Below are 15943 nucleotides of genomic sequence, written 5' to 3' on the forward strand. Positions count from 1 at the left end.
GCTCCGCCCTCCAGTTCCGCCCTTCGCACCGCAGATGGTCCCGCCCATCGCGCGCCACTGTCGATCCGCGCTGCTCTTTGGCTGGGATGCCGCTCTGGGCATCACGCGGCGGGTTTTGCGCGGGCGGCCTCGCGCGGGTGGCGAGCGCGGCCAGCGCGGGAGGCCTCGTGCGGGCGGCGGGTGGCGTCCAGCGCGTTCGGCCTCGCGCGGGTGGCGGGCGGCGGCCAGCGCGGGCGGCCTCGCGTGGGCGGCGGCTGGCGCGGCCGGCGGGCGCGGGCGCGGGCGCGGGCGAGGCCGATCCGGTGGTGTGGGGACCGGCGGGCGGCGCAGGTGGTGGCGGTGGGGGCTCGGGCGGGCGCGGTGGTGGCGTTGGGGGCTCGGGCGGGCGCGGCCGCTAGCGCCGCGGTAGGGGACGCCGGCGGCGGGGCGGGGCCGGAGGCGGCAGGCGCAGGGGAAGGGCCGACGGGGCGGCCGGCAGCACCGACGCCGACGCTGGCGCCGGGCACGGCGTGGACCGAGCAGGGGTGGGGCCGGAGGCGCCAGGCACAGGAAAGGAGGAAGAAGGAAGGAGGAGGAAGGAGAAGAAGGAAGAAGGGGTATTTGGCTGCCATTGAGAGGAGTAATGAGGGGTAAAGTTGTCAATTACAACCTAAGGTGTTAAATTTTAACAGATCATCCAAACACCTCAAGATACTAAAGTTTAACACCTTTATTTGAGGGTGTTAAAGTTTAACACCCTGTTAAATTTTAACACGCCCTTCCCAAACAGGGCCGAACTCTAGCATTCCAAACAGCGAAACGATCAAAGTCCGGGCCCTCCGTACGTACGTTCGGACAGCTGCACATTCCTGATGAAGAAGATGAACAAGCAATCGCGTCAGGCTGAAAACGTGTGACGACGCGCGCCATGTGACATGATTCTCCCCACACACGCACTATCCCTGTTCACTTGGACCAAAAGTTCTGGGCTCCTGGGCCCCTGGCCCGGCCACCTGTCCGCACGTCAGCCCGAGGCCTGCTCAGTCACACGAGGCTAGATGGATCGCCCTCGCCCGCAAAATCTTGTCCGGAAGGCGGCGCAACCCGGCCAATGAACCAACAAGGCAACAACCCTGCCGAGTGCCCCGGACAGCCACGCCCACACGCCCCGCGCTCGCGAGGCAGGGGAGCAGGGAGCTAGACCCCGCCGCGACACGAGGCGGCCGCGCGCATGTGCGCTGCCGGCCGGGGGCTCGCGCACGCGGCAGGCATACGTACGTGCGCCGCGTCCGTGCGGAGCCATCAAAACCCTACCGGGCGCCGGGCGGGGCAACCGGTGAAGTGAATGAAGGGACTTGGCTTTAGCCGCGGCCTACCGAGCTCGCAAATAATTGGCGTGGTCGATAGGACGACGCGGCAAGCATGGCCCCGCGCGGTTAGCTAGCTCGCGAGGGCTCCAGAGAACCGGTGCGCTCGATGCATCCTACGTCATATAGCACCAAACCGTCGTTACTGAGATTGCGATTTGGCGCTGCCTCGCGCTCTCGTGAACGATGGCATGCAGTTGATACGCCCGACCGGGCACGGTGGGGATCGGAGCGTGCGAGCGTCGCCGGCCGGCGTCGTGGCCGCAGAGCGCGCGGCTCCCGTACAGTAATTAGTGGCGTTCCTGGCCGTTTTGGCGGAGATTTCATGCGCCGTGTGGCGCGTGTTCGTGGTTGCTGCTCCCAGGACAGGATTCAGTAGGCGAACGGTGCTCGCCTGGGTCGTCTGCGAGGTCGCCTCCGATAATAGCGAATGGGCCATCAGTATCGGTTGAGAACCCTCTTTCCTATCGGTTTTGCAACCGGTATTGGTAGCTCGGTACCAAAGACACTCGTAGAAAACTAATCTTCTATCCAATTTCTTTTATCCCGGTTAATATTGGGTCCGGGACTATAGTGCCTTTAGTAGGGTAAAAAATGTACCACCGAAAGCCACCACCGGGGGGAGGGTTAATCCCGGTTATAATCGCTAGAAAATATCGCACCAACGCCCTCACCCTTTTGTCCCGATTGGTAATTCCAACCGGGATAAAAGGGGGGTTTTTGTCCCGGTTGGAAACAGTTGACGCAAAAAATCGGACAGTGGTCCCGACTCTTGCGTCGAGCACACGACTCGGGAAAATCTGCTTAGCTTTTGTTCGGATTATCGCTCTGGTGCGTTTCACGCGACGTGCCAGTCAATTTGACCTGTTGATTGACAAGGAAGAAAAGATATCAAATTTCAGAGATTCGATCGGCTGAAGTTTCAATCTACTCCAAAAGATGTATCAGCGGGTTGGCCGATTTAATATAAGGATGACCGGCTATGAAAACAGCCGGTAATCACGTAGCAAATGTAAAAGAAACTACTAAAGTAACCTAAACAATGCTACAAGGACAACACTTGAAACATATTTAATCGGCTGTATGATGATAAACAGTGTATTGATATAGCCGACAGTTCGTGCCTCAAGCTAGATAACTGGTGATAAAAACTAAAATAACAGGTAAAACCTATAATTCTAGCAAATATCGATAACTAGTGAATAAATCTAAACGAAACAACAGTGATGCACCCGAAGTTAAAGCTTAGATATTACTCGAAACGCGGAACTTACAAATTAGCTGGAGACCACGTTGATGTAGCCCTGCCAGCTTGCACGAACTCGTGAAAAGAAAAAGGTTTGGCGAAGTCGCCGGCTTGAAAATAAAATTGCGTGGAAAAGTAGATTTGTATTGATGTTTTGTTGATCTTACCAACCTCACGGGGCACCTATTTATACCCTGTTACAACTCGTTTCCTAAACGACTACGACTCAATATTTTTATTTCTTATTCAAAGCAACAAATATTTACATACGGATACAACTTGTATAGGAGTCGAACATCATCCAACCCTCTATAGGCCAATCCTATCTTCATCTTGTTATCGCCTTGGCCCATTTAAGCTCATATCGGCCGAGTTGTTCTGGCTTCCAATCGGCCAGTCTTCATCGATCTAATCAGCCAAAACACTGTAGCTTAATCGGCCGATCTCTTTAACCATAGCCTCTTGTTTAACCGCATCGGCCACTTTCTTCTGCTCTTGGCGCCAACCCTGACACGTGTCAAAAACCGGCGTCAACAGCAACAACACAAGGGCTCGTAGGCACGCACATAGGTCTCCTCTCCTTCTCATCTCTCCTTCTTATCTCCCTTTCTTATCTTTTCCACGCGCACATAGCTAACAGCTCCTCCTCTCCTTTTCTTCCTCCTCCTCCTCATCCCCTTCCTCCTCCTCTCCCTCCGGCGTGGGCGAGCGCGGGTGGCTGGCTCCTCTTCCTCCTCTTCTTCTCTTCCTCTCCCACACCCTCCCCCTCTGCTACCCCTCATTGGCAGTGAGGAGTGGTAGCGGGGTGAGGGAGGGTGCGACGCATAGGGGGAGCGGCACTGGCGGAGTGGGGCGGAGCAAAGCAGGCGGGCTCAGCGACGTGCGACGGAGCAGCGCCGGCTGGTGGAGGCGGAGGCGGGCAGGCGGAGGTCGGTGCAGGCGCGGGCGGCCGATGGACGTGGGGTGTGTTGGCTTGTTTTTTATTTTCTTTTGAAACTTTTTAGTCCCGGTTGGTAAGGATCTTTAGTCCCAGGTGAATGACCCGGGACTAAAGAACCCCATCTTTGTCTCGAAAATTTAATCCCGATTGAGCATTGGAGAGATGTAGCTCTTACCAACCGGGACTAATGCCGTATTTTCTAAAACTGAGAGGGGCCTAAGTGGTACAACAGGGGTATTAAAAAATAAAAAAAGAAATCCCACCCCGCCGCCCCGAGCCCGGGCCCCCCGCCGCAGCATACCTCCCGCTACCGCCCGCAGCCCGCCGTCGCCACTGCCCCCAGCCACGCATCCCGTCGCCGCCGCCACCCCCGCATCCCGCCATCGCCAGTCCATCTGCCTGGTCTCATCGCCGCATCCCGCCGCCCCCAGCCTCGCATCCCACCGGCCGCTCCATGGCCCGATGGCTGCCTCCGCTCCTCACCTCAGGCATGAGGTGAGGGGCGAGCGGAGGGGGGAGGAGAGGGGAGGGAGGGAGTTGGCCAGTGGAGGGGGATGGAGGGGCCAGGTCGGCACCAGCCTCCTAGAGGGAGGGAGGAAGGGCTGGTGCGGATTGATGGAGAGGGAGGCGGAGGGAGGGAGGGCGCGGATGGAGAGGCGGATGGATAAATTAAGGCTTGCACAGTCAGGGAGCAGCGGATGGATAAGGCCGCGCGGATGGTTGGAGGTGGAGGAAACCTTTAGCATGTGTTTGGTTTTGGGATGAAGTGGAACGGGTTGGGTTCATCCCAATTTTGTGGGTTGGGTTCAACCCATCTCGTGTTTGGATGAAAGGGATGGGTTCATTCCAGTCTTTTGTTTGGTTGAAAGGGTTGAGAGGGATGTGATGGATGCCATTTTAACATCGTAAGAAACGGGTCCCACTTATCAGCTGCAGGGCTTATTTGTCATCCTTTTTTCTTTTTTCTACCTCACCTTCCTCTTCATCCTCCCTCCACAAATCTCCTCGACCCCGCTGCCGGTTGCTCCCCTATGAGGCTCTAAACCTGGAACCCCTGACCATGACAAACCCCTCCCTCCACCCATCGCCGTCTCCTCCCACTCGCCACCGCTGTCGTCAGGGCGCATGAGGAGTGGCACCCGCTCCCGCTCTTCGCCGCCGACCTCTCCCTCCCGTTCACGCTCCCCATCGGCTAGACCTTGCTCTGGTGCCGAACCTCGTCCGGCCAGTGGTAGGGCTCGAGCACACTCGGCTAGCGGGGGTGAGGCGCGAGCTCGTCCAGCCGCGGCGGGGCTCGAGCTTGCCTGGCCGCCAGCGTGGGGCTCCAGGCGTGGGTGACCTCTAAGAGCGGATGGAGAACGACGCTGTTGATGCGGGTCGAGTGCGTCCGCTCATTTTGGGTGGATGCATTCGACCCACATCTAGAAGGAATATTTCCTCTTGGATCCGACCCAACCCAGATGCATTTTCAACCAAACGGGGATCGATGGGGGTCGAACCCATTCCAACATAGTTTGACCCCCAAACCAAACACACCCTTAGTACCAGACAGGTCCATAGACCCGGGGTTCCCAATAAACTTTTCCGCAATGCTCGGCCCAACAAGCGGTGCAATGACAACGCGCGCTTGGGCCGACCTAGATACGCGACACTAGGCCGTGATCATGATCCAGCCACCGACCGATGCCTCCGACCAGAAGGCCTGGTCGGCACCCCGACCAGGAGGCTTGGTTGGGCTGGGACCATAGTCCGACTTCGCCTCCGCAAGGAAGCGCTCGCCCTGGCGTCACAGGGAGGAGGAGCTCCCTCCGTGGGTCTCGGGCCACTCGATGACCTCGACGTTGAGGCACTCACGCTCCACCTCGAGTCCATGTTTGGCTCGAACCGCACGGTGAGTGATGTGGACATTGTCTTGTAGTCGTTGTTTAACACCTTCTGCCAGCTCTCCACAGGACCCCTGTTGTCTCCGTCGCGCTCGCCACGTGGCCGGCTCCCCTACGACCTCACGTCCTCCGCGGACGTGTACACACGGGGGCTCCGAAGGGCCATGACGATGACCCCTCTCACATGCGAGTTATTGGGGATGGTGGGCTATGCCCCCACCTCCTTCCATGACCTCTTCAATGAAGAGGACAAAAGCGACGGCTCCAGCATCGGCGACTTAATGGCACCTAGCCATCATCTGTTGCGGGAATGCGCCATGGCGGATGCCCCGGAGCAACCACTGGAGGTGGTGGAGTTCCAATAGACTCACACCCCCCGGACCCTCATGCGAAGGCCCCGACGCGTGCGCAGGTGCATGGTGACGAGTTGCGACAGCGGCGGTGGAGCCGGCAGCCACCTGCAAAGGCGCGCTCTGCGCAGCGCTCGGAGCCACGCGCGTCCAACCCGATGGGCGGCGCTCGAAGCCACGCCCGCCAGGTCAAGCGCAACATCTTGGCTGGAGGAGTCGATCCCCCTCAGTTCGTTTGGGCTGGCCAGAACATCGTTGTTGCGATGATGCTTCTGCGCAACCTCTCTGAGCCCGTTGACCCCCAGGAGCAGGCGATTCACCAGAACCTTCGAGCACTGGTAGAAACTGGCACCGTTCAGTAGGTGGAGAGCTCCGCGTTGAGATAGCGGCATGCGGCCTCTTGCCCGACCGAGGCATTGGGGCCGCACCTATCAAATCGCTCCATCCGCGCACCACAGCAGCTGCCTCGAGCGGGGCAGGGCATCGCGGTCACACCGCAGCCCGACCCAGCACTTGCTCCATGGTCTCCGTATGTGCGCGAGCGACTTGGACCAACCTGTGATGCTCGTATCATCATCAACACACGGCGCCAGGCTCGGCACAATGCCGATGTCAACCGAATGGCGGCGAGCGCGGGCGGTGCGGGTCCCAGCCAGCCTGACGAGGAATATGAAGACACGCACCCTAGGCATGGTGGGTGACTGAGCGATCGGTACGGCGACCGGAGCCCCAGCCCGGACGGCCCGGGACCATGGGCCTACGGTCGCCGCATCCATAAAGCATCATTCCCACAACGTTTCCAACCGCCCACCAACATCGTCAAGTACACTGGGGAGACAAACCCCGGTGTATAGCTCGAAGACTTCGGGCTTGCCTGCCGAGCCGGTGGAGCGGATGATGACTACTTCATCATCCAGTACCTCCCCATCTGCGTAAGGGAGTTTGTTTGGGCATGGCTCAAATTTCTACCACCCAACAGAATCCACGACTGGGCGAGCCTCTAGAAGGTCTTCGTCGGGAACTTCCAGGGGACGTACGTCCATCCTGGGAATTCTTGGGACCTCAAGAGCTGCAAGCAGGAGCCCAATGTGTCCCTGCGGGATTACATCCGCAGGTTCTTAAGGTAGTGCAACTCCCTTCCTGATGTCAGCGACGTAGATGTCATCAGCACCTTCCTCTTTGAAACAACTTGCAAGACCCTGGTCCACAAGCTTGGCTACCTGAAGCCCTGTACCACCCGTGACCTTCTTGACATCGCCACAAACCACACCTTGGATGAGGAGGTGGTCGGGGGGGGGGGTCTTCAGCGGCGGTCGGGACAAGGGCAAGGCCAAGCGTGAGGCACCTACCGACTGAAGGACAACGACGGCAACATCCACAACAACTCATGGAACATTGAATAGTTATGTCGTTTCATTCCCTAGCTCGGTTTTACTGGTCATTTCCATTCAACGCTCGCTCCTACAGCACCCCAGCCCGAGCACTCTCGGCCTGGGTCGCTCAGGGGCTCCATGGGGGTGTGATACCACCCCTCTTTACTTTCGCGCAATCACGCACTTCGCCCAATCGAAAGGGCGTCCTGTTCCTCTGACTACCCTAAGTAGCTTATGCTCCAGCCTCTCGACCGAGCAAACCCCGCCACAACCTGCGGTCACGAGCAGCTGAGCCTCGCAGGCCACACCTGGGTTCTAAAGGTTGCAGCCTACGGTCAACGGGCAGGTTTGAAAGGAAAAGGGCAAAAAGCAAAATTACTTAAGGGTAAAAACGAGAGCGAGCGGGACAAGCTCCCTCTCACGATTAAGAAGATTGCGATCACAAAAGAACTTAAATTGTTCGCTCGGGGGCTCTTAGTCCCCCACGAATTCATTCCGATACAAAAACTAACTATTTCTATGAAATTTTACTACGCCCCCCCGGTCGCGTCGGCTGGCGGTGCGGCTGGCAGGGATGAAGGTGCCTCGAGATGCGGTCAGGACGGTGCTCGGCTCCGACCTGGCCTCCGCCGCTTCAACAGGATTGGCAACACCCTCTTGGCCCACGCTCGCGGCCTCCACCGAGCTGCTAGCCTCCATCACCCACTGCGCGGTGGTCTGCTCAACAACCACCTGCGCGTGCAGCACCAAGCTCTGTCCCCGCTTCTGGATCTCGTCCACGCTCCACCAGCCGGCAAACCCTCCGCAGACGGCCTCTAAGTCCAGGTCAGGGTAGTGGGTCGCCACCAATGTCAGCACCCCCGATACCCTGTAGAACATGCGATTAGAGATGAGCGCCCTAACTTCAACCGGGATCTCCTGGAGCTGGACGGCGGGCGTGCTGGTGGTCGGGCCTAACCCGAACACCTCAACGACCACCATTTTCACCACGTTGCGGAGTTGGTCGAGCTCTGCCTCGGTTCGCTCCTCCAGGGACCGGGCCAGTGCCTCTGCACTCCGACCGACCGCCGCTCGGGCCACCTCTAAGTCCGACTCCAGGGCTGCACAAAACGCCAAGTCAATAAAAGGCAAAAATGGGTACAACCACGACTCAAGCTTCCAAGACGGCAAAATTTACCCTTCTTTTCGGTGTCGGCCGCACGGCGGGCCTTCTCCGACTGCTCTAGCTCCTGCCACAGAAGGCCAATCTTTTCACCCAGCTCTGGTGATGAAGCCGGCGATATGCAGCACCTCAGTCGATTGTGGTGCTGCAGCTCCAATCCCCACTCATTGAGGAGCCTGTGCAGGAACCAGTGCGCGGGACACCTAAGCCCGCACTCGTGGAAGGTAAGGAAGGAGACGACTTCATTGTGCTGGGGCTACAGAACATCTTCCCCCAGCGCAGGAGCCCTATAGTGCGCCTTCTCCTTTGGCGGGAGCAGCCCCTTCTCCGTGAAGGCGGCCAGCATGTCCTCCCTCATGATGGATGGCCTCCAGTTCGACATTGCGCACCCGATGGATGAACAAATCAGTAAGATCTCCCTCTCCCTCTCTCTACCCTTCTTTCTCTTGAGATTCACCGTGGTGCGTGAAAGAGCTTGGCGAAAGCAAGAAGGAAGGGGAAGCTGCAGCGGCTAAAGGGAAGTGAAATGATGGGAAAAAACCCTCCATCTTCCCCCTATTTAATGGGGAAGGCCACGCAGAGTCCTAGCTGACGGGATGTGGCTTGGGTGGGGCCCACCCACTACCACAACACGGGCACAAGAAACAAGGCATGGCCGCACACGAATAACCCTCCACCTTCCCGGGCAGGATTTGAAGGGGCCCACCACTAAAATCTCCATCGAGGAAAGGCCAGCGGGCCACCCGAGTCGGTCGGACGACTCGGGCGAACCCGCTTGAGCTCATCGAGCCCATCACTCGAGCCATCAAGGCAAGTGGCGTCAGCTCAACCCCGCCGGCTACAAAAACCGCGAATGCGGCAATGCATAAAAACCCAACCGAGGTAATTTTGCTAACCCTTCGTTTTCTTTCCCAATGCAAGAGGATTCATTCATTCATTCATCTCATGCATGCATACACTCATTCATTCATTCATCTCATACATACGATCATCGCATCACATTGGTTTGCGTTGTGTCACAAAGCAAAAGTCGGCTCATTCGAAATTAGCTGCGACTGATCGAGGTTCGAAGGCCGGTCCGCAATGGACTCGAGACCGCCTCGCGTCAAATGGAGCCAGGGGAAAAGCAGATGAGCCCTAGCGGCCTCCGCCCGACCCGCTTAGAAGCGGCAGGGTCATCTCAACTTCTCATTCGATCCTGACCTCGAGCCATACCCACAGAATCTCCATTGAGGAGAGGCCAGCGGGCCACCCAAGTCAGTCAGACAGCTCGGGCATCTGTCGGGAGGTAAGTCAAGGAGCAGTGGAATGCCACATGAGGGCTATGCCGACCCCATCACGAACGACAAACCTGGATTCCACTCGGACATACCCGTTAGGAGCTCACCGAGCCTACCACTTGAGCCATCGAGGCAAGTGGCATCAACTCAACCCCTCCGGTTGCGGAAACTACGGACGAGGTGACGCAGAATAAGACACGACCGACCCCGACCAGCCCCTCCAAAGAACAAGGGCTCTGGGGCTCGGGCCGCCAGATTCCGACTCGAAAGTCTGACCGGTGACACGGGTCGCGATCGGGAACACACGCTGGCAAATGCCCTGACTCGGACGCACCCGATCACAGCTCACCGAGCCCATCACTCGAGCCATCGAGGCAAGTGATGTTAGCTTGACCCCTCCGGTTAGAGAAACCGCAAATGGGGTGGCGCAAATCAAAGTCACGATCGACCTCCCCGACCGCCCCCTAGGGGTTCGGAGGCTCGGGCCGCCAGATCACGACTCGGGAGTCCGATCGGCGACACAGGTCGCGGTCGGGAACACACACGGGCGAATGCCCCGACTCGCAATAAGGACCGTCTCATACTGACTGGTGGGGACACACAAGTCCACGACTCTGGAAAAAGTATGGAAGTACTTAGTTCCGACTCGACCGACTATTGGGGAAGCATACGACGAAGGACAAAATCATCCTTAGCTTTCCCTCTCTTTCTCCGGCCATTTTTTCGGTTAGCCGTAGGCTCGGGGGCTAGACCCATCGGGTCCGCTCGCGTGAACCTGACAAAAAATGGCCTACCAATCAAAACTCAACAGCCCCTTCACGGCTTCAAAAAGTCCTAAAGGGGCTCGGGGGCTGCTAACAGGTCCATAGACCCGGGGTCCCCAATGAGCCCGCTTTTCCACAACGCTCGACCCAACAGGCGGCGCAACGACAATGCGCACTTGGGCCGGCCCAGATATGCAACGCCAGGCCGTGACCACGATTCGGCCACCAACCGACGCCTTCGACAAGGAGGCCTGGTCGGCACCCTGACCAGAAGGCCTGGTTGGGGCCGGGACCACAGTCCGACTCCGACAAAGTTCCCCCGACCAGGCATATGCCTTTGATCGGATCGACGCACATTGCTCCCTCCTGACCGACACGGTCGGGACCGACCGGGACGATCAACCGGTTACGCCTGCTCGGTATTGGCTCGAGGAGCAGGTGGAACGGATAAGGGAAGACGCTCGGTCAACCGCCGTACAACGGATTGTACCTCGCCACGCCCTGCTCACGCAACGCACAGGTAAGGCGAAAACTATGCTACCTGTCGGTCACGATGGAGCGACCGGACGAGATGAACAGGGATGGAGGACGATGGCCATCCCATACCCGATGACGTGGGCACTGACAAGATTAGGCAGCGCCCGTGCGCCTTTCTCTCCCTCTCTCTGACTTGTAAGGTCGTCCCCTTGAACTATAAAGGGGGGGGGGCCTCTCTCGATCGATCGATCAGAGACTCTCTGGCTTTCTCGAGACACTCTGATACGCACTCGAACACTCTCTCCAACACTTAGCGCACGTTCGAGTCCCCATCACTCTCCTCCACTCGGACCAGAGCACGACTGGGCCTCGAACACCCCCTTCTCCACTCCTCGCTCGTTTGTACCCCCACTGCAAAATTCAAGCACCTGGGCTCAGGAATACAATCGACCGACCGACCCCGGGCTCGTTGCCTGAACTAGTATAAATCCTGAGTCATTGTGTGCTAGTCTATATCCGATCTAAAGCACGGCAAACTACGTATATTTACGTGTCGGCCAGATTCCACACCGACATTACCGGGTGTAGGTTTCACCCGGTACGAAAGGTCACCCTGGAGTACTGGGTGGAGCCGACCCTCAGGCACATTAGGAACGGGTGCTCGATACTAGTGGGTGACCTTTAGTACCAGGTGAGCCCCCACTCGGTACTAAAAGGGCTTACGGGGATCTATCCATTAGATCCGATACTAATGTGTCCGGTACTAATGCTTACATTAGTACCGGACTAAAATGCAACCGATACTGAGACTTGGAACGAATGCTCAATTTTCGAGCGGTGCTCAGCGTGCAACGAATGGCCTGCGCGATGCCGCCATTGGCACGAGGGGGGTTGGACGGTGGGGGCTACCTTGCCGGACAAACAAATGTGACGGGTTCCACTACGACGACGTGCGGACGTGCATGGTGGCATTGGCATCTCCTCCTTACGGGCAGGTTCGAGGTTGGCGTGCCGGGCTGGAAAAGGCCTAGTGCGGGATGCGGCCCACACTAGCTACTACAGTCAACAGCGCACTGGAACTGAGCATCGATCGCCACACGTGGCTGACGGGACTTGAACGCACGCGCCAACGTTCTCGAATCTGGAGGGACACAAAAGGCAAATTTGTTCGTTGACGTTGCGCTTTGTAGGTGCCCAAGAGCGCCGGGCTGCTTTTACACGTGCTTTTACCCAACTCGAACAGGTTCAAACCCTTCAGATCAAGGTTCCCTCGATCATTGTGAGTTGTTGGGATACTCGATTGCAGCCATGACTCCGGTCTCCAGAGACCTGAAGAGACCCTTAACACGTTACACCTGGGCGCTGATCGTAGATTCGTACCCAGTTGTTGCCTGGGGACCGGAACCACTACGGGTGAGCACGACTCGCATAGTCGCATGCACACGGGTGGCTTGTATTTACCGGCCGGACATCATGTCTCCGAATACGCAACGCGCTTACTTAAGGTCGATCAGCTCTAGAAGAACAAACACGTGCATCAGCTTTTCGCGAGGGGTGGGCTCAAACGCGGGACACTTGTAGCTCTAGGCTCTAGCCTGCATTTCGCCATGCATTTCCAGACACGGAGACGACGACCTTGGCCTTGTTTAGTTGGCCAATTTGGGAGATGCAAAATTCCTGTTCCAACACTGTAGCACACTGTAGCATTTCGTTTGTATTTGCGAATTATTGTCCAAACATTGACTAATTAGGCTCAAAAGATTCGTCTCGCAAAGTACAACAAAACTGTGCAATTAGTTTTTAATTTCATCTACATTTAGTATTACATGCATGTACCGCAAGTTTGATGTGATGGAGAATCTTCTTTTTGCATAGTGTCAAAATTGGGAGTTGGGGAGTAACTAAACATGGCCCTTTTTTCTATTCTTTTGAACCTTGAAAGACGAGGATGGCCTCGAAGTGTCAAACGCGAATGATGGTGCAGCCCAAAGTGCGGCGACTTTCACGACGTGACCCGTCGCAGGACGTCATAATGCTGCTGCTCGATTTCGGGTGCGTCAGCGCATGAATGCGATTATGCAATGCCGAAGAAGGCAGATCGCGAACGAACAGTCGGTTCAGAAATTAACCACATGGATGTATTCGGTACGGGAGAAGCATCACGAATCGGTCTGCGGTCAGCAATGAGAGATAGAACGGCGACAGGAATGGGAAAATGGATCGAGGAAAAGGCCTATCCATACGACCATACGCTCGTGCGCCGTCACCAACCTGTCACCACAATCCACAGACAGAAGATAATACTCCGTAGGACACTTTACATCCAGCTAAACGTTTGCGAAGACTGGTTGTTCTATATTTTTCTTAAAGCAAAACAACGTTGGTTTTCAACAGAACAGGGCCACGAACCATAAAAATGGAGATCAACTACCAACGACATCGACCATGAGCTAGTCAACGTCAGCTTTTGGTGATGGAAATGTGGTCCCCACAAAAGTCAGATATGTTGATAGGAAATGGTTTCGTAGGATCCATTTCGTACGACTAAAGAGAAGAAAAATGGCAAAAAGTTTTACAGGACAATCAATTGAAAACCCAAAACCGGGATGCCAACGAGCGGGGTTAATGTAACAAACGCTTAATCCTCGGAAACTAACTGCCAGAGTGCCGGTCGCGTGCCCACTGGAATCCTTTATTTTTAAATAAATGGAAGCCAAATTTTGAGCAAGCCAGGAGCTATTCGTTAATCGAATCTGGTGTTTTGTGGCTTGGTCTCATGTTGTAGCCTAGGCTGGCTGGGCCTGTGGCGCGACAGTCTATGACGAGAAAAGGTGGGGAATATGGGCTCGGAAGAGAGGAGGGCCGGAGGAAGGAAAAATAAGAAGAAATGGGCCGCGGGGAGGAGCAGACGAAATGGGCCGGACAAGGGAATTTCGGCTACACAGGCAGGACACCAGCAACACCGGAAAACCTAGGCATTTCGTCGAACACCAACGCGGAGTCGAGCACCAGCCACCGCAGCCACCATGCTCCTCACCAAACCCCACCTCTCCAACCCGCTCGCCCCATCCGCGCCGCCCCCCAACCCCGCTACCAGCTCCAGCCATGCCAGGCCCCTCGCCGCCCCCACCGCCCGTCGCGGCCGCCTCCGCATCTCCGCCACTTCCGCGGCAGCGCCCGCCGCCACCGCCGCCGCCGCCGCGCTGAGCCGAGTGGACGTGCTCTCGGAGGCGCTCCCCTTCATCCAGCGCTTCAAGGGCAAGACGGTGGTGGTCAAGTACGGCGGCGCCGCGATGAAGTCGCCGGAGCTCCAGGCGTCAGTGATCCGCGACCTCGTCCTCCTTTCTTGCGTGGGCCTCCGCCCCGTACTCGTCCACGGCGGGGGCCCGGAGATCAACTCCTGGCTGCTCCGCGTCGGCGTCGAGCCGCAGTTCCGCGACGGCCTCCGCGTCACGGACGCGCTTACCATGGAGGTCGTCGAGATGGTGCTCGTCGGCAAGGTCAACAAGAACCTCGTCTCCCTCATCAACCTCGAGGGGGGCACCGCTGTCGGCCTCTGTGGCAAGGACGCGCGCCTCATCACCGCGCGCCCGTCACCCAACGCCGCGGCCCTCGGATTCGTCGGCGAGGTCGCGCGCGTCGACGCCACCGTTCTCCACCCCATCATTGCCTCGGGCCATATCCCGGTCATCGCCACAGTGGCCGCCGACGAGACTGGGCAGGCCTACAACATCAATGCTGACACCGCGGCTGGCGAGATCGCCGCTGCCGTGGGCGCCGAGAAGCTGCTGCTGCTGACGGATGTGCCTGGGATACTGGCTGACCGTAATGATCCTGGGAGCCTGGTGAAAGAGATTGACATTGCCGGGGTTCGGCAGATGGTGGCCGACGGGAAGGTAGCAGGTGGGATGATACCCAAGGTGGAGTGCTGTGTGCGCGCCCTCGCACAAGGTGTGCACACCGCGAGTATCATTGATGGGCGTGTTCCACACTCGTTGCTGCTTGAGATTCTCACAGATGAGGGTACGGGCACCATGATCACTGGCTGAGGTGGTCATGACTTATGGTATTTTCTTGAACCTCTCTTCTCATGGTCGTGTATTTTATGGGAATGTAGACTTGACTCAAGATTGCAATGAGAATGTCGTTCTCACATTTGTGGGAGCATAAGTTTGATTGAGGTGGTTCTGCAGCCATTTATTTGTGACTCTGTTGGCATCTAACTGAGAAGATGCTGAGATTGTGTAGTTTGTTTAGTAAATTTGATCAGTTTGCGTTAAAATGCAATCTATTCAAATGAAGTAGTATTTGTTCGACTGTGTTCATTTTTTAAAAAAGGAAACTTCTATGCAATTGTCCTTTAAAGGTTGTAACTATACAATACATATTATCACACATTCTGAGAATTTATATGATGCTTGGACTAGTTAGTTTTTTTCCTTGAATGTGAGAACAGAAGAGAGCATGTAAACAGAGAGGGGTGCTTTCAGTAAGTTAAGTTGACTGATTAAGTTTGCAAAATAAGGTGTTTGCTTTGTATCCGCAACTGCAATTGGACAGCCTTTTATAAATGCTTGGTTGTGAATCTGTTACATGTGTAAAATTTAGCCCCTTAAGATAAATAGTGACTCATGCCCCATTTCACCACCTATTTATCTCTGATTTAACCCCTTATATGAGTGTATGCCTAAATAGAATTGGACTAAGGTCACCTAATGAAATGTCTCAGTTCTGCTCATTATCTGTTGTCCTTGAGGCAAGTTCTAGATCAATTTGTGCCATACCGCCATCCTACTTTGACTATGCTTGACGATTTGTTGCTTGTAACATGAGTTTCAACATCATTATTTCAGTAACTCGCTAGATCAGAGATAAATAGGTGGTGAAATGGGGCATGAGTCACCGCCTCAAGCATTTAACGACCAAAAGAGTACCTTAAGGAGCTAGGAGCAGTTTTGCAAATTTGCTTTCCATAATCCGTGATTTTGTCAATCAATTTAACTTGAGTTAATTTCACAGGACTTCATCTATTTACGTATAACTATCAAAGAACCACAACTTCTAGGATCAGTTTCACGTAACTACAACTGCTTATTCCCTTAGGTTCACAAACCTAGTTCAT

General features: G+C 56.1%; 1 protein-coding gene across 1 annotated transcript; it reads left to right on the forward strand.

Annotated features, from left to right (window-relative positions):
* The first annotated feature begins 13792 nt into the window (after positions 1-13792).
* On the forward strand, positions 13793-15122 carry LOC101763731 (acetylglutamate kinase). Its single transcript, XM_004976379.3, has one exon. The coding sequence runs from the start codon at positions 13848-13850 to the stop codon at positions 14868-14870; it is 1023 nt and encodes a 340-aa protein (XP_004976436.1). The 5' UTR covers positions 13793-13847; the 3' UTR covers positions 14871-15122.
* Positions 15123-15943: the final 821 nt, after the last annotated feature.

Source organism: Setaria italica, chromosome VII, assembly GCF_000263155.2.
Source record: "Setaria italica strain Yugu1 chromosome VII, Setaria_italica_v2.0, whole genome shotgun sequence".
Lineage (NCBI taxonomy): Eukaryota > Viridiplantae > Streptophyta > Magnoliopsida > Poales > Poaceae > Setaria > Setaria italica.